The sequence below is a fragment of the Hyposmocoma kahamanoa genome, unplaced genomic scaffold (assembly GCF_003589595.1).
Source record: "Hyposmocoma kahamanoa isolate Upper Pololo Valley unplaced genomic scaffold, ASM358959v1 80, whole genome shotgun sequence".
NCBI classification, from domain to species: Eukaryota; Metazoa; Arthropoda; class Insecta; order Lepidoptera; family Cosmopterigidae; genus Hyposmocoma; species Hyposmocoma kahamanoa.
In genome coordinates, this window is record NW_020654051.1 from 5,307,670 (window position 1) to 5,330,013 (window position 22,344).

Sequence of the window (22,344 nt, forward strand, 5' to 3'; positions counted from 1 at the left end):
GAGGGTAATACATCAATAATGACAATTGAAATGATTGCAATCGTTGAAGCGCTCTCATATATTGAAAGTATTAATCACAATAATTTTGTTATTTTAACAGTCTCCAAAAGTACCCTACAACATTTGGATCGTTGTACTTACATTTTCAGGGGCATTCCATTGGCGTACACCATCGTTCGTCTTATACAAAAACTGTACGCGGCTAACAAAAAAGTTACAATTCAATGGATTGGAATGGTATCGCGGGGAACAAGGAAGTGGATCGGCTGGCGAGAGAAGACACTGAGACCGGCAATTTGATTCAAATTGTTCCTTGGTTTGCTGAAGTATTTGTTCAAGATCAGAGATATGTGCCACGATACGTGGTCAGAATACTTCAATGTAAGATCCCATACAAAAAGCATATAGTACAAAACAATCCAGCCGACACTTTCTCCTTCCCCGTGGTTCAGTTTGTTTGAAATCAGCAGACAAGACCTGACTATCGCTCTCCGTCTTCGCTCCGGCCACATCCCATTGAATAGCTATGCCTTTGTGATGCGGAAAGTTGATTCGCCCGTTTGTAACGAATATGGGATTGTTGAAGACGTGTTTCACGTGACAATGGAATGTAGCCGGGACGAGGCGTAGCGACACAAACTCAACATTAAAACGTACGATCTCGGTAAGGTTAATAGCGTCCTGGCAGCTCCGACCTCTGAAGAGGCTGAGCTGCTATATAAAGTAATACTCGTAAAGGAGACAATTACGTTAAGAAATGTGTAGATTCAGAGAGCCACCATGAAGGTGGCATTGTAAAACTATCTACAAATAAATAAAGATTAAAAATATATATATATAACCTGTATCAACTTTATAACCCAGCTTCTACAAGCTATACTCAATTATCTTTTTTGATGTTTTGATAAACAATCACAAGTATTGATAGTCCTCTTTAATGCACGTCGTCAAAAACACTGTGTCACGAAATACATGGGATGTCGCCATTCTTCTTTGATGCTGTGCGTGCGTACTACATAAATGTACCGTAATTTAATATTCACTCGAGCGGATGATTCGACCGGAGATATTAATTTCCATATTCCAATGTAAACAATTTGCAACATTAGATACTCTACTGGATGCCCCACGGCTAAGGGACACGCAGAGAGAGAGAGGGAAAGGGAAATATTGTATCTACTATAAATATAGTAGATACAATATTTTGCTGCAAAGAGACATTATTTATTTTTTACAAGCAAGTAATACTGTACTCAAAGACCTTTGAAAGTTGCATACCTCACCTGAGAATCGACCCGTAGTAAAATCTATTTCTCGTCACCGTATCTTATTGCAATTAACAGTATTCTGATTTTACAGGTAATGATGTATTTAAGTGCCCTGTTGAGCGTGTTAACCGCTTTCATTGGATTTGTAGGTATTTACTTAATGCATAATGATCTATACGAATCTGGTCAATATATTATAAAGCCACTCATAAATAAAATTGACCAAGTCACCATCAAGGTAAGAAAAACAAAACTTTTTGGCTACGACATATTATATATTTCTCAAATGTGCTCAGAAAAATTTGGCATTCGTAACTTATCACAAACTCGAATTTATTTTTCCGAAATAACGTTTGTTCGAATTTTCATTACACCGAAAACCGAATTATAACGAAGCCGTTGTTCTTTCAGGATATATTATATGTTTGTTGCAAAGACACGATTAGGTTCGGTTAGGTTAGGTTAAGTTAGGTTTAAAAGAAAAAACATTTTCCTCTCAAAATTACTTTCGAGGTTATGAAAATTCGAGCAAACGTTATTTCTGGAAAATGTCATTTCAGACTTCTGATAGGTAAACATTAGCATTATTTTCAAAAATTTATGGACCGTGCTACTTCTTCTCTAAAGTTTGTAATCTAACTACTAAGAATGAACCATGTAAACAGGCAAAAGAAAAACTCATGCAGCCAACTGTCCAATGTTCCTAATTGCAATAAATAAAAACACCTACCTATATCGCCTACTTAATAAAAAATAATGGTGCTAAAACTAAAGTGCTTTGGTGTTCTTTTTTTTTATATTTTGGTCGCGAAAATGAGTTCTAAAAAAATGATAACGAAATTACGAAACAACCACATCATCAGAACTTCAGCAGACTATAACATTTCCTTTTAACAATAATTATTGTCCTAACATGTCAATAAATATTACTTTGAATTAAACAGCAATCCCTTAGTTCCCGGCCTCTGCAATAATGTACCATATGCCTCTACTCCACTATTATTGGCCAGCAGCAATCTGTAAGCTTAAGACTAACAATTGCCGTAATATGTCAATAGAACCATAGTAAATATAATTAGAGAAATTGTCTACGGACGCATTCAAATTAGACGCTTGTAGAAGCGCTACAATGGCGCACCAGCCGCGCGTTTGTGACACTTGTTGTGACTGCAAAGAAGGCGCGCGTATCAGGATATTGTGTAAAAATTAATAGTGGCTCGGCAGCCGCAACAGAATATAATAGAAAACGCAACCTAATTAAACAGAAGACCCGCCACTGTAGCGCTAACTCTAAGTTTCGCCTGTTTGGCGCGTCATTGCCTACGCGTCGCTCGCAACGTAGGCTTGTCATTTTTTTTTTGTTATTTTATTTGTACCTACAGGTCGCAAAACATAATTTGAAAAAATAAGGTATTTACACACTTACATTGAAATAACCATTGTCAAATTCAGTACTAACATATTGATATTTTTATGCCAACATACTTTTATACGTACCTTTAATTCTGTAATGAAAGGCGCGTCACACGCGCCGCCGTCCGCTAAGAAAAATCCGGCTAAGTGACAAAATATTTTTTTGATATGTCATAAATAAACAATAGCCCAGTTTTGAATATTGAAATTGTTTAATGATATTTCAGCTACGCATCGATAGGTTAAGTTCCGTTAAATCGAACACGTTAACTAATTTTAAAAGATCTTTTGCTATTTAAAATTAATGTTTGACTATTTGTCACTTAACCGCGTTAAGTTAGTGGACGGCAGCGTGATGTGCAACGCGAGTACCGCGCGAGATTATGCGAATGTGTGCGTCCGTACTCGGTGGCGTATACACTCGCCGTGTCGCTAGGTTCGTATGGAGTTACACCACTTGTCATAAATGTAAGCACTATGATAGATAATAGTCGCGTCCCTAAACGTCTCCAAGACTTTCGAATCAATCATGCAAGTTTTATTAAAAAGCTGATAGCTTTGCAAATTCGGTTCTGATTTCTTGAGCGACTTGTTCATACAAATGGTCTTCGAATGCTACTTATTAATTGATACCAGAGTTCCTTAGGTAGTCTTCTACTTCCATATCATTTATCGCTCTTCATAAGTCTGGTAACACTCTGTAGGTTTAACACTGCCGGGCCTTCAGAATTCATAAATTAATGTTGTTTCAGCCGGCCTTCAATATATGCAACTGTTTCCACAGACGTAATGTTTACGCGTACACCTATGCACGCATCAATAGATAACCAATCCTATTGATAAAAAACAGAGCCTAAATAAGCGCCTATGGTCAGTTGGCCAGTTGGCCAAGCACTGTACTCGCAAGAACGAATGTAGAGTGGAACATAATCGCGCTCTCCGAGTGTTGGCTTTCTGTTACTCAACTCATCCCAGACCTTCCAGGCTGTAATAATTTTAAGACTAATAACACTCTGACACAAAATGAGGGCGTGGTTGTCTATGTTCGTAAAAGTATTGTAGTTTCTGTTGAAGAACCTTATATTTTGGATGCAAATTGTCTGATGATAAAAATTGACTCGAACACTATTCTTTTAGCAATATATCGTCCTCCAGGCTATAGGGATATTTCTAAATTTCTTAATTCACTCAACATAATCTTACTGAACATTAAACAATATAAAAATATCATTATCGCTGGTGACATAAATATAAACATTCATGATCAATGTCTAGATTCAGTCAAACAAAAAAAAACAAAAAAGCCTACCCGCTCGTCTTGCGTCGCCCACGTGACACAAATCTCGCAATCGATATCTTTTCAAACTAAATAAGTCCCATTTTTGTTTGTTGTAAATAATAGACATTACATTGCATATGCTTGTATATATGTATCAAATGAATTACAGTCCGCGAGGCCTAAGCTGAGCTTTGCATTTGTGTGAGTGCACATAGATAGTGTAGGTGTGATGTCGGCCTAGAGGGCGACGCGTCCTTTGCTAGGTTTAAATCGGTTTAAACTGCTTTTTGTCAATTGGCCTGATGCGCGGTGCATCCCTCGCGCTACGTAACTCCGCCGCGCACCTTTCACACTTCACCTCTTGTACTGGTAGCAGCGTGACGTGTTTAATTCTTAATATTTTGTTTTTGTGTTCGATTTTTTAGTGAAATGGCTGCCAACACAAATAAACGAAAACCTTTAAATAGCCAAGTAAAGGAAATTTTGTGTAATTGAAATAGTTATTTTAAAGATATGAACGACAACGACATGTCAAGTGTCACTACATCAGCCCAATTGGTAGCGACAACGACGGGAATTCCGCTGTCCACTGTCAAAAGAGTTTTATTGGAAGGTAAACGTCTTTTGGAAGAAGGAAGCAAATTTAAATCTCCGAAAGAGACCAGATGCAGGAAAAATTTAATTATCATTGATGATTTTGATAAAGCGGTAATCCGAAGAACTATTCACAACTTTCACATTACTGGTAAAGAGGTGCCAACTATGAAACGAATACATGAAAAGTTGAAGAGAGAAATAAACTATCCACGTTCAATTTGGTCATTGCGTAAAGAAGTGTCTCTTTTAGGATTTAAATTGAAAAGAACAGAAGATAATAGAAAAGTTCTAATGGAAAAAGATGAGATACGTTATCTACGTATACATTTTTTGATTAAAATTTCCGAATATCGCATTCAGGGCTAGTCATTTATACCGACGAAACATACATAGACACGACTCACACTTCTTCAAAATCTTATTCAGATGGCAGCACTTCTGGTTTGAAGAAACCAATTTCTAAAGGAAATCGTTTAATAATAGTTTATGCCGGCGGAGAGGACGGTTTCATACCAAATGCACTGCTGATGTTCAAAGCAAATCAAAAAAGTGGTGATTACCATAATAATATGAATGCAGCAAACTACACGAAATGGTTACAAACGCAATTAATTCCAAATTTAAAGCCCAATAGCGTTGTGGTGATAGACAATGCATCTTACCACAATTTGTTAGAAAATCCCGCTCCCAACTCAAATAGTCGTAAACAAGATATGATTGACTGGCTCAAGTATCGCAATATCGATCACTCTACATCGATGCTTAAACCACAACTCTATCAATTGATAATGCAAAACAAACAAAGATTTATTGAATATAAAATTGGCACTTTATTTAGAGAACATGGTCACAGCGTCCTTCGTCTACCACCCTGCCACCCGGATTTCAACCCAATTGAAAATATATGGGCAATGATAAAAAGATACGTGGCTAAAAAAAACGAGTCGATGAATATGGATACAATTATGAGGTTAGCGAAAGAAAAAGTTGACACTATCACTGTACAAGAATGGAAAAATGTATGTGACCACGCAATAAAAGAAGAAAAAAGTTTCATGGTCACGATGCCGTAACCTACCTAATACATAATAAAATTTATTTTTTAAAGTTTTTTGTCTGACTCTACTTTTGGTGATCACTCACACAAATGCAAAGCTCAGCTTAGACCTCGCGAACTGTACTTAAGTATTTTATAAATATAAGAGAACACACCATACTACATTAAAGAAATATATACGTAATTTATTTTAGTTTGAACGCAACACACACGTCCGGTACTCACTCGGTTTTAGAGTCCACTGAAAATCAGCATCACAGCCTTGTCCCGGCGGTGACATTAGCTGAGTGGATCCTTTTACATACGCCACAGCCGCACACATGACATCTACTTAGTACAACAATAATGTTGACCAGCTTTGTGGTCGCATAATTATTTATTGCTTAGATTTTATTTTTAATTAATTTTATTTAGTTTTCTTTTTTTGTTATTCATTTTCTGTTTGTTTTAATTTAGTTTGTTTTAGATTTAATTTAGTTCTGTTTTATTTTTATTTATGTATTTTTTTACTTTTTATTTTTTACTGTTTATTATTGTGTTGTGGTGTTATGTAATAAATGTATTCTATTCTATTCTATTCTAAACATAGTTACCTTAATTTATTAGCTTCACATGGCCTACTACCTGCACTTACATTGCCTACGCGACTTCAGGCTTGCCTCGATCACTTTGTCTTATAAACAACTCTCCCGGCTTTCACTAATGTGGCCCACTCAGTACTGACCGATCTTATTATTCCTACACAAGAAAATTTCTAAAAAGGCTACAAAAAAAGTTACTGTCCGCATTAATTATGATCAGTTAGACTTAGATTTAATGCAACTTAATTTTGAACAAGTGTATCACATTCAAAATCCTAACATAGTAGCGGAGCTAATGATCAGCCTTATTACACAAGATATCGAGTCAAATTCAAAAACTGTCAAAATACCTAATCGTAAGAAAAATACGAAACCGTGGCTTACTCCGGGCCTTCTTCGATGTATCCGGCATAGAGACAACCTGCACAAAAAGTTGAAAAAGTCCCTAATAATGAAATTTTAAAAACATCCTTTACTAGATACAGAAATTATTGTAACAAGCTTTTGAAAAAGATAAGATTAGACTTTGAGAGGAAGGAAATAAATAATGCTGGTAATAATGCTAAACAGCTCTGGACGGCTATTAACTGCCTCCGTGGCCGAACGGTTACCATACCGGACTGCCACGCAGAGGTCCCCGGGTTCGATTCCCGGGCCGGGAGAAATATTTGTATGGCCCTACATTTATTTCTCTCGTGAGTTTGGGCGTAATTTGTGGTTGTCTATGTGTATGTCCATGGCACCCGCGACACAGGGTTTCCCTAGTGCGGGGCTATGGTGAGTGTGTGCGTTATTATAAAAAAAAAGTCGATAACAAACAGAGTAAACAGTAAAGATATCACATTTGTTACATATGTCAGACATATAAGTAAGGTTCCCCATTATAAGGGTCCCCATATAAGTAAGTTATCAAAACGGCTCGGCTCTGCAGTGTACGCGATTAAAAAAATAAGGAAACTTTCAGACGTCGAAACCGCTAGATTGGTTTACTTCAGCTACTTTCACAGTCTAATGACATACGGCATTTTGCTTTGGGGTAATGCCGCCGATATCAACAGAATCTTTGTCCTGCAGAATCGTGCAGTTAGGGCAATTTACAATCTGGGCCCCAAAGTATCTTTGAGAGATAAGTTTAAGGAAATTAACATTCTTACACTAGCCTCACAGTACATTTATGAGAATGTAATTTATGTTAAAAGGAATAGTAATTTATTTATGAAAAATAGTGACAGACATAACATTAATACGAGAAATAGAAATAAACTAGCTGTTCTTGATAGTCGTCTTCACAAAGTCAAAAAATCATTTAAGGGGCAATGTATACGCTTCTATAACAAGATTCCGGTTGATATACAAAATTTGCCTTACACGAGGTTTAAAACTATAGTGAAACAAAAACTTTATACTAAAGGTTATTATACAACTTCTGCGTACTTGGATGACAAAAATCCGTGGTAGTAACCCGTTTAGCTCATGGAGGTAGTCTCGATCTCTGATGTTTCAAATCATAAAAAAAATATATTGTAAATGTTATTTACAAAGAGCAACCCCTAGAGTTTCTTGCTCATTCTTCTCAGGGGAATCTGCCTTACGAATGAGCGGTAGAGTTTAATATTGTGACGATTTCAAGTGTAATAATGCTTACCTATGAAATAAAGATTATTTTGAATTTTGAATTTGAATTTGACAATCCGCTTCAATATGTTAACATGGTCAATAAATTTTTCGCAGATATCAGTAAGAATTTTGCTGAGAACGTAGTGAATGGGTCAACTAGTGACGCATCCCATACTATTAACAATATAAACTCCCAGTCTATGGTATTTTTACCGACTGATGAAAAGGAAGTTGCTCAGTTGATTATATCCCTGCGTAACGATTATGCTATGGGTTGGGACAGAATCACTAGTGGTCTAAATCAATAGTGGTAAAAAAACATTTAAATGTAGTAGTACTACCCATTACTTACATCTGCAACCTCGCACTAGCATCGGGCCAGTTTCCAAAACCGTTTAAAAGATCATTAATACACCCTATCTATAAAAGTCGGGACAGAGACAGTGTCAACAACTACAGACCCATAGCTGTGTTTCCTGCCCTATCGAAAATACTGGAAAGAATCATGAACAACAGGCTCGTGAACTTTTTAGAGAAGAGCAATATACTATCACCTTCACAGTATGGGTTTCGGGCTGGCAAAATGCTGTTCATGATCTGACAACATAGATGGTGGGCAGAAGGTTTTGGGCATTTTTCTGGATCTTGCTAACGCTTCTGACACTGCCTCTGTGCCTATTCTCATTAGAAAAATGGAAAGAATGGGAATCAGGGGTATTCAACTTTAATTATTCGAGATCTGTCTGAGTGATCGTACCCAGTGCGTTAAGATTGCTGACGTCATCAGCGAAGAGTGTCTCTACTTACTTACTGTATAACATCTTGGGGTGGTGCTCCAAAACGTACAATCTTGGAACTAGAAAGAACGCAGAGAGCTATTTTGAAGGTATCTTCTTTCCGCCCTTTTCGACACCCTACTTCTCTCTTATATAAAGAGGCTAAAGTTTCAACTGTTCGTCAGCTGTTCATATTATAAACGGTACTAAAACAGCATGGACTTTTTACGTTTAACCCCATTCTGTCTCGTGGGAAAAGACGGATCAACCCTGTGGACCGCCATTATTATCGGCTCAACACTATATTTTCTAAACGTTTCTTTTGTTTTCTTGGTCGCTTTCTCTATAATAAATTAAATACGAAACTTTCTGGATATAATCTTACTAAAACAAAGTGCAAAATGAAAGTAAGATATTGGCTTCAGGAATTGACCTGTGTTGTCATTGTTGACCCATTAAAATACCTATGTTGTACTTACACATGACTTTTTCGAATTTATATCGACATTACATGCCATATTAAAACAACCATGCATTGGCAATCACAGTGTTATAAAAAAATATTATTTAAAAAAATATCGGCACACATGAACCCCGTAATTGGTTGAAATTTTGTGCCATACTATTAAACCAATCACAAACAAAGACTGACTTAATATTTATTATGTTTCCTTTCGTTGTCTGATTTCAGTTAAATATTATGAAATGGTATTTGCTAAATGCATACAGACATGCAAAGAATATTACTAGCACATCTGAACTAATTCCAAAACCCTTATTTGAGACCATAAGGTTTTTAGTAAAAAGACACGATAAAAATTACTTTACTAAACCAATGAAGGAATTAAAGGCTGCAAAGGATTATTTTCAGGTAAGCAAATTGACATTAAATAAATCCTTTTTTGAATACGCGCAGTTGGTATAATAAAGCCACATTTGCAAATTTATAACTTTTCAACATAGGGATTTACAGGTTCTATAAATGAAATTGATAACTTTTTGTACTTAAATAGGAGTGTTGTAAAATTTACACATACCTATACACAATTTTCAAATTGGACTCTGCATGAACAGGTTGAACACCAAACTTATGACCAACTCCATAGATTACAGGATACTGGTCGAGGATGCGAGAATTGAGTATGTGCATGACTGCATTTAAATGTAGGCTAATTAGTATGCTTCCAGAGCAGACAAGATGCTGAAATCACAAGACGCACTGAAAACGCCTGCAAAGGCTTATTGGTCCACGAAACATCTGATGAAAGGCGACTTACCACTCACGCTCAAAAGAAAACTCATGGACGTGTGCATTCTGCCCATCCTTACCTACGGCGCACAAACCTGGTCACTAACACCTCGACAAAAGTCCAAACTTGGAGTCTGTCAACGAACTATGGAGCGCAGCATCTTGGGAGTCAAATTATCAGACCGAAATAGAAACAGTGATCTGCGCTCCAAAACAGCGGATAAACTGAAATGAGACTGCGGGCCACGTTATCCACGGTCCACGGGCCACGATCCATAGAATGGATCCCCAAAAATAGAAAACGACCATGCGGTAGATCAAGGCGTCGGTGGAGAGACGAACTAGACGTTTCGTGTACCTAGTATTATTTCTATAACTTTCATGTAATAAAAGCATTTTGGACTTGTGAGCACATGGTGGCTTTATTACAATAAGGGAATGAGTAATATCTGTCTGAAAATTTCTATGCCAAATGCGTAAGGCGGTTGAAGAACGCTTGCCAATCTCTTTGAAAAATACTCCAAATGGTTTCAGGAGCTTACACACCTTTGTTTGCCCGTAACTCAGTTGAACTAAGCCGTTGTTACGACGCTGACCTCCTTCTTTGTTGTCCCACCCTTTTATCACCCTCTTTACTGGTTCCTGGTCACTTTCTATAAATTTTGAATGAATTTGTTTGGACCGAGCCCTTCTTTTACTTTCGCTAAGGCTAAACCACATTGGCACCCGAACACCAGTACAATGTCGTAACCTCCTTCGTCGCCTCCTGTACATCCTCAATTTCGATTTTAAGCGATATTGTCGAGTCTCGCAGCAAAATTCGCAGAACATGGTGTAATGTGCTATTTAACAGTCTTTCTTCGAAAATATTACTGTCGTGATTGGTTACCACAACTTACTTCCCATACTAATGTATTACTACTATATTACAGGGTGCACTAAAAAAAGAGCGTACTTACTTTATCCTAGAAAATGTACTGTGGCTCTGTGCAATACCTTTACCAATAATACTGATGATCCTCATGAAGAAATACACATATATACGCATAAAGGCGGTAAACTACATTTGTGTAAGTATTATACAAATTGATTCAAATGCACACGTTCAAAAACACATTAACGACATTAATAAGTGATCGGAAAATTTAACAAACAGTATACTACAAAAATAAATAATGAAGTCACCACCTGGTAGCTAACTACTCGTTCAGATCAATTCAATGAGCTCAAATACGATGGTTTTACTGGAAGTGTCGAGGAGTTTTGTGCCCTGCAGACTTTCCTGATTGTAGTGTCAAATCAAGGTTACAATATTATTGTAATGTCCTTGGATTTCCATTATATTACCACATTTCAAGTGGGTAGGACATGTGGAAGTAAATAAACATTCATTTTATGACTGAGATTCCTACAATAACTGGAAAAAGAGCTGGTGATATTTAAACAGCTGAACAAAAAGTTAATAAAAAAGAAAATCAAAAATTAAAAAAAGATTTTAGCACTTTAGTTAGCTTCCCACCTAAACCTACATGTATTACAATTTGTTTTTACGTAATTACCATAAATCTAATTACATTAACGCATACCACTCAGCAGACGTCATACCCAGTTGTGTGTTGATCTAGAATAAAATAACGCTTTATAGTTCTTTCGGCTTGCTTTTAACTTCCATTTGCGATCTTTTCCACAATATTTGTCGGTACTTTAAACATAACTATGCATCATCTCAATTAAATTAGACTTTCAACGCTCTAGCTCAAGGATAGTCTTTCAAAAGTCGTATATCAGACAGTAGATATGAAATAATAATAATATTGTAATGTTAATTACTAATGTTAGTATGTCGAGTATATAACCAGAAATTGAGACGAAATAAGTGCCATCCATCCCTGGCAACTTATCAGGAAAATGGACCTTATACCACTTGTAAATATCAACTCTCGTTAGCGCTGAAATCACAAATTAGAAAACTGAAATAGTACAGCGACAACGACTGACCTGTATGTACGTCTCCGTATGTTCCAAAAATATTCTGTATATATTGTAATAAAGGTAATATCTCTAACAATTGGGGCTATTTCATTCGGTGGTGTGGGAAAAAACAGCAAATAGTTTAGAGAGAAAGAATAGTTTTTGATCAAATTAAATGACATTTCGTCTCTATTTCTGGTTATATACTCGATGTATTAATATGAAACGTAAGAAATAAATCTCTAAAGATTGCACATAAACTCACGTACGTTACGGAATAATTAGGTATTATTTAACGTTTTGAGCTGATGCACTGTTATGCTTGATGTGATATATAAATTTTTTTTTTTAAATTTGAGTTTTGAGCATTAGGTACCTCGTATAGACGTACATTACATTACGGGTGGCCATAAGACACGTATAATATAAACACTTGAAACTCGAGAACCTATTAAGCTACCGTAAAAATAATAACATGGGCGATAGTAGCACTTAAGTAGCTTTTGTTTAGACTACCGTTATGATTGTAATTCGACGACTTTATTATCGAACTTCCGAGTACATTGAACACTTTCATAGTATTTTACGTGTTAACTTTCTACATATAAAGATGACAAGCATTTAAATACCTATAGATTAACACTGGAATCATATAAAAATAATGTGTAGGTACCTATTATTAAAAATAAATTAAAAACAGTCGCGGGTAGCGACGAACATAGAAAAAAATTGCGAAAATGGCGTAAAAAAACTATAAGTCGCGAGCAACAAAATTGATGAATCCTATCAAAACTCACAATGTAACGACCTAAAAAAGGTGTAATACAACCTGTATTAAATAAAGTTTTAAGTTTGAGTGACTCCAAAAAATATTTTATTAAGAAGATGCACGCGGTCGCTGGAATTCTCGAATATTCGGGAGCTTTCTCGCGACTGCGCCTTGAGGTAATACTATTTCGTCGACATTTGACGTCCCACAACGCCTGCCATCGCGCCACTTTCCGTAGATTCGCCAGGCGTCGCCGGCGGCAATTACGGAATGCTCGCGAATGCGCGAGAATTCCGCCGCAGACGCGCGACGTGATTTTTGACTCGTATCTAGTTTGTACGTTCCACAATTGACCATAAAGTTCATTACGCTATGTACAATACCGTTACAAAGATTCGCTTCCATTCCTTTACACCGCAATAAATTATATACACCGCAATAATAAATTGAGCCTTATACTCGTACAGCACAGACGTCTCGACCGTGTAGATTACACTGTTAATAATCAGAATCATTCATTTCGTTACAGCCAGCTATGTTAGTGTCAATGCTATTTACGATGATAGTGTGCTCGATTTTACACTACTACGGCATCCAACTCGCAGATTTTTGTCATAACGCCACCATCAACTTAGTGAAGCACAACCCCATTTCGAAAATTAATAATCATGTAAGTAGGTACTATTCTCTCTCCAAATTCCAAGAAACACATGAATGTGTTTGTAACCATTATTAGTAATTAATTACTATCTAATGTAGCTGTAAATAGCTAATTAATTCATGATTTGTGACATTTAGCCATGTTACGTTGGGCAATAAAATAGAAGAGTTACAAAATTTCACATTACACACATTGACCTACCAACAAATTTGTTTAATATCATGTTTATGAGTTTCATGCGATAAAAGTACTTTTGACAAGTGGCTTTATTGTACTTAAGTACATGATCATGTATTGTTAAGAAACTGACGGCTAAAGAAACCAGTTTTTTTAGCGGCAAACAAACAAATTAAATATTTTTAACAAAATGCAATAATGTTCCCAGACCGCCTATTATTATTTAACTTGTACAAACGAGTCGGCGGCGATAAATCTTGCTGAGGCCCCGGTAACGAGACTTATGCTTGAAAATATCAGTTTCTACATCGCGAATTACACTGGTAAGTATACGCCGTTCACCTACAACGCTTGAACGACAGATATTAACAATATCATTATATTTATCCAACCACCAAGCGAGAGTTAGTGGCGCCATCTCACCGATCATGTCTGTGCTTCTAACAATATGGCATGCCATATCGTATTGGCGCTGCAGCACCTGATGGTCCTTCTAGCGGCGGGCAGGTATTGAAAAAACACTCTGGCGTGTAATTTTCAGGTTAAAACACTAAACATTTTCACTTTAACTTGAAAGTTAGGAGGCAGTGTGGAGTTGACAGTCTAACTGCATCAACATTCATGGGAAAAATAGTCTAGTATGAATAGGATATACGTAAACAGGAATGTAATTTATTTTAATTATACGAAATTAATACTATTGAAATACAATAAATCATTATGAAAGAAACTGATACATACTTCATTAAAATAAAATACATTTTTGCCATGCTGATTTTGCGCCGGTGGAATGTATCGTCGACAACTGCACGGTGCACATCTCTAGTATTAACATTAGTCTAGAGCACGACCGAACGCAAAGTTCGGTTTCTTTGGTTCTTCAAAAGAAATTCTTAATATTTATAAGCACAAGAATAGTTGCAATTACCAAAATATTGTCTTTTGCTCAAACGCTACCCGCAACGAAACAAAACGATTTAAAAAAACAATACACGTATGATATACACATGCGTATAAGTCTTAGAGGATGGAACAAAATAAAGGAATAAATAAGTGTATAATCAGATCTCAATCTATCGAGTATATAACCAGAAATAGAGACGAAATGTCATTTAATTTGTTTAAAAACTATTCTGCCAAATCATTACTGTGACAACTGCGCTCCGATTCGAAACAATTGACGGGTGTCGCCAATTGTTTCGCTTCAAATCGACCAGTTTAACTTGAGCTTTGCTATTAAGGACGATAATTTCAAAATTACTACCGATGAAATGTGATTCTGTTTGTTTTGTAATTAGACGTTTCGCTGTTTTTCCCACACCACCGAATGGAATAGTCCCCATTGTTAGAAATATTATCTTTATTACAATAAATACAGCATATTTTTCGAATATACAGAGACGTACACACAGGTCGGTTGTTGGCGCTGTAATACTATTTCAATTTCCTAATTTGGGATTTCAGTGCAAACAAGAGTCGATATTTAAAAGTGATATAAGGCCCATTTACCTGATGAGTTTCCAGGGATAGACAGCCCTTACTTCGTCTCTATTTCTGGTTATATACTTGATGCCTCAATCCAACCATCCTTCTCATCTTTGTTTTGCAACAGTTAAATAAAAATTGACTGAAATTATTAATAATTCGTCCGGGATATTTACCATACTGAGAAAAAGGTGCACCTCTGCACTTACCCGGCTTGCATCACTCCTAAGGGCGTATATCGATTATAAGTTGTATTACTATGGAGCTTTTATATCATTTCCGAAATAAATTCCTCTATTATACTGTATTGTATTGTACTGCACTGCACTGTATTATATTGTGGAAAATATAACATATTTAACAAATCTCCGCGTATATCGTTTATTTTCATCCAATATTTATTTGTACCATTAAAAACTAATTCCAATTGTTACAGACTTGAAACTTAATAATCAAAATGCTTACAATTTCCACCATCTGCAACGTAGCGTAGATAGGTTTATGGAGCTCTCTGATTATTTCAAGAGTTGTAGAGATTCAAAAAACTATTACCAGGAATTAAGAGTAGTTATATGTGAGAATTCATTACAGGTTGGTACTTTACGTTCATTCTATAACACCGTGATAAGAATGCGTCGGCATTATAACGAGATATCTATGAAGAACACCGGTGTGGATGTTTTTGGTCCAAAATCCAGAATATTTAAAGGGTATCTTACCCAGCACCTACACAGATATTCACCCATTTCCTTATCGCTTTAGTAATAAGTAAATTATGAGCTATGTATGAACAGTATAATTATTTTAGTGTGCATTGATGTCCCGAACATTAGTAGGATTACAATCTGGTACAGAACTTTGTAATGTCATGTTTAATTTTTATCATTGCAATTTGATTTCAATTATTTTTACGTGAAATTACTCAACTAGTTTGTTATAATTATTAATACAAAGATCGAACACTCAGAAAGAAATCCTTCGATCCGGTCAAATTCGAACCGACGTCTTCTAGCATACCGTGGCAGACGCTATACCAACTAAGCCATGGCACGAACCAGCGGACCTCACAATGTCTATGTGCTTGCTTCGTATCTTTGTATTGGGTTTTTGAACGACTTTTTAGCTGTATCGTCATCTATGACAAATCTATGATATTTCGTCACCCAGTTAAACCTTTACAGCTACCAGCCCTGGCTAGAGATGTCGCTATTCATTGTATTTATCATAGATACGCTACGAATTTCTTAAAAAAAATATACTTACCGATGATATGAAATACCACTATGGGCAACATTTTTGGTGCGGTTATAATTTTTGCACTCCTAAACAGTAAGGCATTTTTCTATGGTTTTAGAGAATTTGCACGAAATAATTAACACAACCATACCGTACAAAGCTAAAATGGCGGACTGAGCTCAACTAGGCCTAACGAGACCTACTGTTGGCAAGCGTGTTCGCCAACTAACCACTTATAGGGAAAAATAATGAATTGTAGAATTTTTAAGAAAACTAAGAAATGCTGCTGCGTTTTCGGGAGAGAAACGACATTCCACAATTGAATATACCTACTCCACTAAAACGGAACAGATTTTTGTATATTCGTGCGAACTGTCAGTAATATAAAAAACAAAAGTATATGTAGACAAGCATCAATGCTGTTAGTCCCTTGTTTAATAGCAAGATTTTGTTACTAAACAAGGGAAATTTCATACTATAATAGGACAAATAATCCAACTCCCGTCTGTTCGGCGCGCCAATGCTTACACGTCACTCGGATGACTAGTACCGAATTAGTATGGAGCTTGGTAGTTTACTCCCAGAAAAATGTAACCAGCTTCAACTTTTTTGCTAAATATAAGCTTGAAATGTAGAGCTTAACAGAATAATAAAAAAAAAACATTATGACCTGCATTTTTTAAATTGATTTAAAACAAAATATCCAGCTCTTCGCAAAACCTTTTCGCATTGTTACACAAAGGAATAATTTAAATAAAGAAAATAGAAATTTCCTACATGTTTAAATAATTATCAGCAACACAGCGATACTAAAAAAAAAATTAAAAGCAGTAACACTTAAACGGTAAAATATTCAAAAACTTGATTACAATTGATATACATTGTAATAATATTCTATTCTATTTCCTTGATGGCGGCCACTAGGCTTGGGCCAGTGTCAGTTTCGCTTAATGTTGTCAGTTAATACAATAATGCCATTGACATCTGATCTGTCATTATACTTTTCATGACGTTGGCCACTAACTTATTAGCCAAAAGATTGCATAAAAATCTGTGCCGTTCCGTTTTACTCCGTTACTTTGTATTAAAAATCCTAAACGAGTTGCTGGAAAATGCAGGTCATAAAAAAATTGTTTTTAATTCAGAACTTCTAGATTTTGAGAGCTCTTTACAAAAACCAACTGATAGCCATGTTAAATTTTCCATTTATTATAGTAACAATAGTATTAGTCACAGTATTCTCGTACTATATGAAAATAACCTTTGTCCAATGCAGTATCTGTACCTAAGTTGTTTAATTGAAGTAGATATAACTGCGCTATCCTATAGTAATAAAACCATATCATTTCACAAACTACACATAATTATTCATTCAAAGTGTTTTCGGTTTTCAGGGACTTCTGTTGCAGGCGTCTGTAGCCGGGCCGTGGAATGGATTTTTTCTCACGCTAACATTAATAGCACTGTGCCGCGTGAGGTACGTAATAATAAAACATGTTAGAATGTGTACATTTGAATATACATGCTTTCGTCGGTATGGGTTTACTATTTTTGAGATCAATTTAAGATTACAGTTGATCTAAAAAAATTTGGATTTTGTAAATGGAGAAGCGTTCACCGGCAAAAGTAAAGTCGACTGAGATCAGGGAGTTAGGTTCAAGAAGCGACCAAACAACACCGCACGAAAGTCCAACCGCCACAAGTTATATTTAAGCTGGGATGGCTAGAATTCATTAGTTTGCCGTTAAAACTAGACTTTGTGATGGTCAATTGTAGAAGCTATATAATCCCCTGATTATGATTACTCACAGTATAAAAAAATGGAAGTAAATCCTATTTTTATTCTACGGACCCAGTTATGGTTAAATTGAGCAAAATGGCTGCGCTTGTGTTGAATATTTTTTTTCATGTAGTTAAATTTCTCACCCACTAGTTGCATAAACTTAATAAAAAAATTAACACAAACGCAACCTTATTGCTCCAGCATTTACGACTAGCTTTTATACGAAGTATCTTGCCTTAACGATTACCACTTTTTTAGAGCATGGCAGAGGGCCTTGTTATGCTTAAAAATGTAAGTATTTTACTTATATGCAATAAAGATTTATAAAAAAATCCCGAATGTATATTTTTCCAAATTACGATGTATTTTTTCCTAATTACTTACGTTACTAATTCTATTCAAGTATGGCGTAGCAAAGGAATACTTTAAAACTTACTTACTTACTTTTAAACTTTGAAACATCACTTACTTTCCATATTTTCCATTATTTGATATTAGTCAGCTATTAAATTAACACACGTAAAGAATGCAGCGACGTCAAATGAAAGTATAGTAAGTTATTCTTATTCGAAACACTCATGAAAAATATATTCTAACATCCGAGTATGTCAACACACAAGGATATCTGCCCTGTTCCTCGGCATAAAACTAAGTTTTCAACTCGACAATTTCATATATCTAGTTCCATCCTTTACAACTGTGTAAATAATCTTTTAAACATCCACAGTTTAAACAAATTTGAGGTTAAAAAAAGATTGGTAAATTGGCTTTTAAATCAGAACTACGACGACACAGAAAATCTTCTCGCAACCGGCTCCTAACACACACTCATTCTCTCACGCACACATACACACAAACACACACTCACCCACACACACTCAAACCTACCTACATACATACACTACACCCTCTAACTTACAAACTTTTCTTTGCTACATTATTTTTGCTACATTATTTCTGTAATAATAGTAAATCAGTTCCTTTTACACTAGTATACACGTAGTATTGTTTATGTTCTAAATGTTTTACTCGAATAGATCAAACGTTATGGTCGAACACTGATTTCCAAGATACAGGCCTATGCCTAGTTTGGATAATCAGAGTTCAATAGATTAATTTGTACGAGTTATACTGTTAAAATTTCATATGTATCTACAGATTACGTGTTACATCCTGTACAAATCTTTTATGAAATAAAGAATTATTATTATATTATTATTATTATATTATAGAGCGAATTTGCGGCATAATAATATCATACAGTCCTAATAAAAGAGTCCAGTCAGTCACCGTTCACAATTTCAAATATTCTTGTTAACAAAGCAGAAATTTAAACAATTCTTTATTCCCACATTATCCAAATACAAGTTTGAATATATTGAAATTTCATTTATTTTATATATTTTTTTTACATTGGACACTGTATTTAACTCTCCTCAAGGGTATAAAGGGTGCCATATTTTAAAAAGTCTACTACTGATAGGAAATGAAATTATTTTTCCGGATTTATTTATTTATTTTTATTTTTTATTTATGACACAATGTACAGACATCAGATACAGAAAATGAGGAAAATAAAAACACTTAAAAATGAATACAACAGGCATATCTGTGCCCAATTATTACTGTGCTCAACATTCATTTTAAAACATTTAGATATACTTAAACAGACACTAAATCAATCATAAAAAAAAATCGAGAGAAATAAAAAATAGAGAGAATGAGAATATGCTATTCACTTTACATTAATGCTAGCAGTGACCTCTTAAATGCTGGGACACTGCAGTTAAAGATATCACAATTAGTACATATTTCATTATAATACCCACACATCCTATATAGAGGATTATTTTGTGATACATTGTTTTTTTAAATGGGTATACTGAATAGTCGTTGATTACGCACAGACCGAGTCGGCACCCTGAACAGTAGCATCCTTAGCAAGCCATCGTCAGAAAAACTATTGGCAATTTTGTGCAGTGCACGTAAATCATTCATCCACCTACGTTTTTCTAATGAAACCATATGAAAGTAGTTCAAACGATCACTGTATTCGCGCATTGCTTTACGTATACCACACTTCGCAGTCAAAGCTCGCAGGAATCTGCGCTGTATAGCCTCTAACCTGTCTATATGGATTTTGTATACCGGAGACCATACTGATGAGCAATATTCAAGGATACTTCTAACGAGGGCCCCATACAAGATGATCCACGAATTTATGTTTTTAAAGGCGTGTCTGAGTAGAAAGAGCAGCATTTTGTTTGCTTTCCCGCAGACATGATCGTAGTGTGGGTGAAATGACAGGGAAGAGTAAAAAAATACCCCTAAGTCACGAATACATTCGACACGGCTAAGAGCAGATCCATGTATGTTATAGTTAAAGCGCAAAGGGTGCCTATTTTTCGTGAAGGATATCACCTGACACTTGCCCACATTGAGTGGCATATGATTGACAATACCCCAACTGACAATGATTTCCAAATTTTTTTGTAGAGCCAAGCAATCCTCCACTTCCACAACTCGATTATAAATCTTAATGTGATCGGCGAATGCAAGACATTCACACTGGATGGTACAGAGGAGGTCATTGATAAAAATCAGGAACAAAAGCGGCCCAGGTTTGAACCTTGAGGCACCCCTGAACTCGAGATAAATGGGAAAGATTCATAACCACTTACCACCACCAGCTGGGAACGATTAAGGAGATACGAAGCAAGCCAACGCAACAAACTTCCGTGAATACCCATGTGACTAGCCTTTGCCAGAAGTATGGAGTGATTCACACGATCGAATGCCTTGACAAAATCAGTGTATATAGCATCAACCTGCTTCCCGCTGTCAAAAGAGGTTCACAAAAAATTGGTATAGGTTAATAAATTGGAATTGGTTGATCTACCTCCAACAAACCCGTGCTGTTTCAGACTGAGGTTAGGGCCGACATGATTATACAGATGCTGATATAGAAGCGACTGAAAGAACTTTGCAAACCAACTTAATATGCTAATTGGACGGTAGTTACAGACGTTGTTCTTGTCACCAGATTTGAATATTGGCGTAATCTTAGCTATTTTCCATAAGGACGGAAACACTCCTTCACTCAGTGATTTATTATATATTAAAGTCAATGGTTCAACCAATACTAAGGCAGTCATACGTATAAATATTGGTGGAATACAATCCGGTCGGCACCCTTAGATAAGTCAACGTTCTTTAGTAATACTAACACAGGGTCCCTTCGTATCTGTAATTTACTCAGGGAGTAATTATGACACGAAAAATCTGGGGTGTATGCTACATTTGTGTTTTTTAGGTAGACAGCTGAGAAGAATTCAGCGAAGAGATTCACTATATCACCACCCGTGGTAGCCACCCGGTCGTGTAGATACATACGATTCGGCATAACATTAGTAACTCGCCTACTCTTCGTATAACGCCAGAAGGACCTCAAATTAATCGATAAGTCTTTTTCAACTTTAGAGATGTAAAGCTTAAAACAGCTTTGCAGTAAGGACTTCACACGCAAGCGTAACATAGAGAAAGTATCATAATCTCTAGGATTTTCGAAGCGCTTATAAAGGCGATGGTATATGGCTTTTTGTCTAAGAATCCTAATTAAGCTAGGTGAGAACCAGACAGGATAATTAGAACTACGGGCGTTAATTTTTGGGGTATGTAGGTTAGTAATATCATATAGTTGATTATAAAAGAATTGAACAAAGTCGTCCCAATTGAGTGAATCAGCATAATGAGACCAATCAATGCCTTGAAGCTTATTTGAGCAGCTTGGGAAATCCGTTTTTCGAAAGCAAAGTCTATCACAAAGATTGTTTGGACGCAATAGAGGCTCATTGCTATGATAGTCAACCTCAAAGGGAGGATGGGGTGAGTCAAGACGACCTATAGGGATAGCACGTCGCAAAGAGAATGCATCTGGACTATTGGTGATTAACAAATCCAACAATCTATTGTTATGATTTGTAATATGGTTCAACTGAGATATATTCATTGAATGGAATAAGTTGTAGAGTAATTCAGATTTTTGGCAACTATTATTTATTGGCGCATTAGTTTCCTTTGACCAGATCACTTCGCCCAAATTGAAATCACCCATAATACACGTAGTCTGCCTAGGATTCATTGTCATCACAGAAGCACAACGATTCAAAAAGCTAGAAAAGTCTGTAAGTAGCAAATAGTCAGGAAGATATGCAGTGCATAAGTTTATGATCACATTACTACCGATAGTAATCTGTACCCACAAGTCCTCCACGTAATTAGATTGCCAATCATCCCTGACAGTAACACCAAGTCGTTTCGAAACTGCCACCAACGCGCCGCCACCATGATGCTTATTAAACCGTTTTAAAAACTTGCCGTCTCGGTCTCTACGTATGACTACATATCTGTCATCAAACAACTCAG

General features: G+C 36.0%; 1 protein-coding gene across 1 annotated transcript in view; it reads left to right on the top strand.

Annotated features, from left to right (window-relative positions):
- The first annotated feature begins 224 nt into the window (after nt 1-224).
- The window catches only part of LOC113233937, a 38,125-nt gene continuing 16,005 nt past the window's right edge, over nt 225-22,344 (top strand). The window contains exons 1-10 of the mRNA XM_026469172.1: nt 225-365; nt 1,360-1,506; nt 9,280-9,459; nt 10,770-10,907; nt 13,107-13,247; nt 13,624-13,738; nt 15,337-15,491; nt 17,531-17,613; nt 18,178-18,210; nt 21,705-21,804. Of these exons, the coding sequence (XP_026324957.1) occupies nt 225-365; nt 1,360-1,506; nt 9,280-9,459; nt 10,770-10,907; nt 13,107-13,247; nt 13,624-13,738; nt 15,337-15,491; nt 17,531-17,613; nt 18,178-18,210; nt 21,705-21,804 (1,233 nt within the window). The remainder of the gene's footprint in view (nt 366-1,359; nt 1,507-9,279; nt 9,460-10,769; nt 10,908-13,106; nt 13,248-13,623; nt 13,739-15,336; nt 15,492-17,530; nt 17,614-18,177; nt 18,211-21,704; nt 21,805-22,344) is intronic.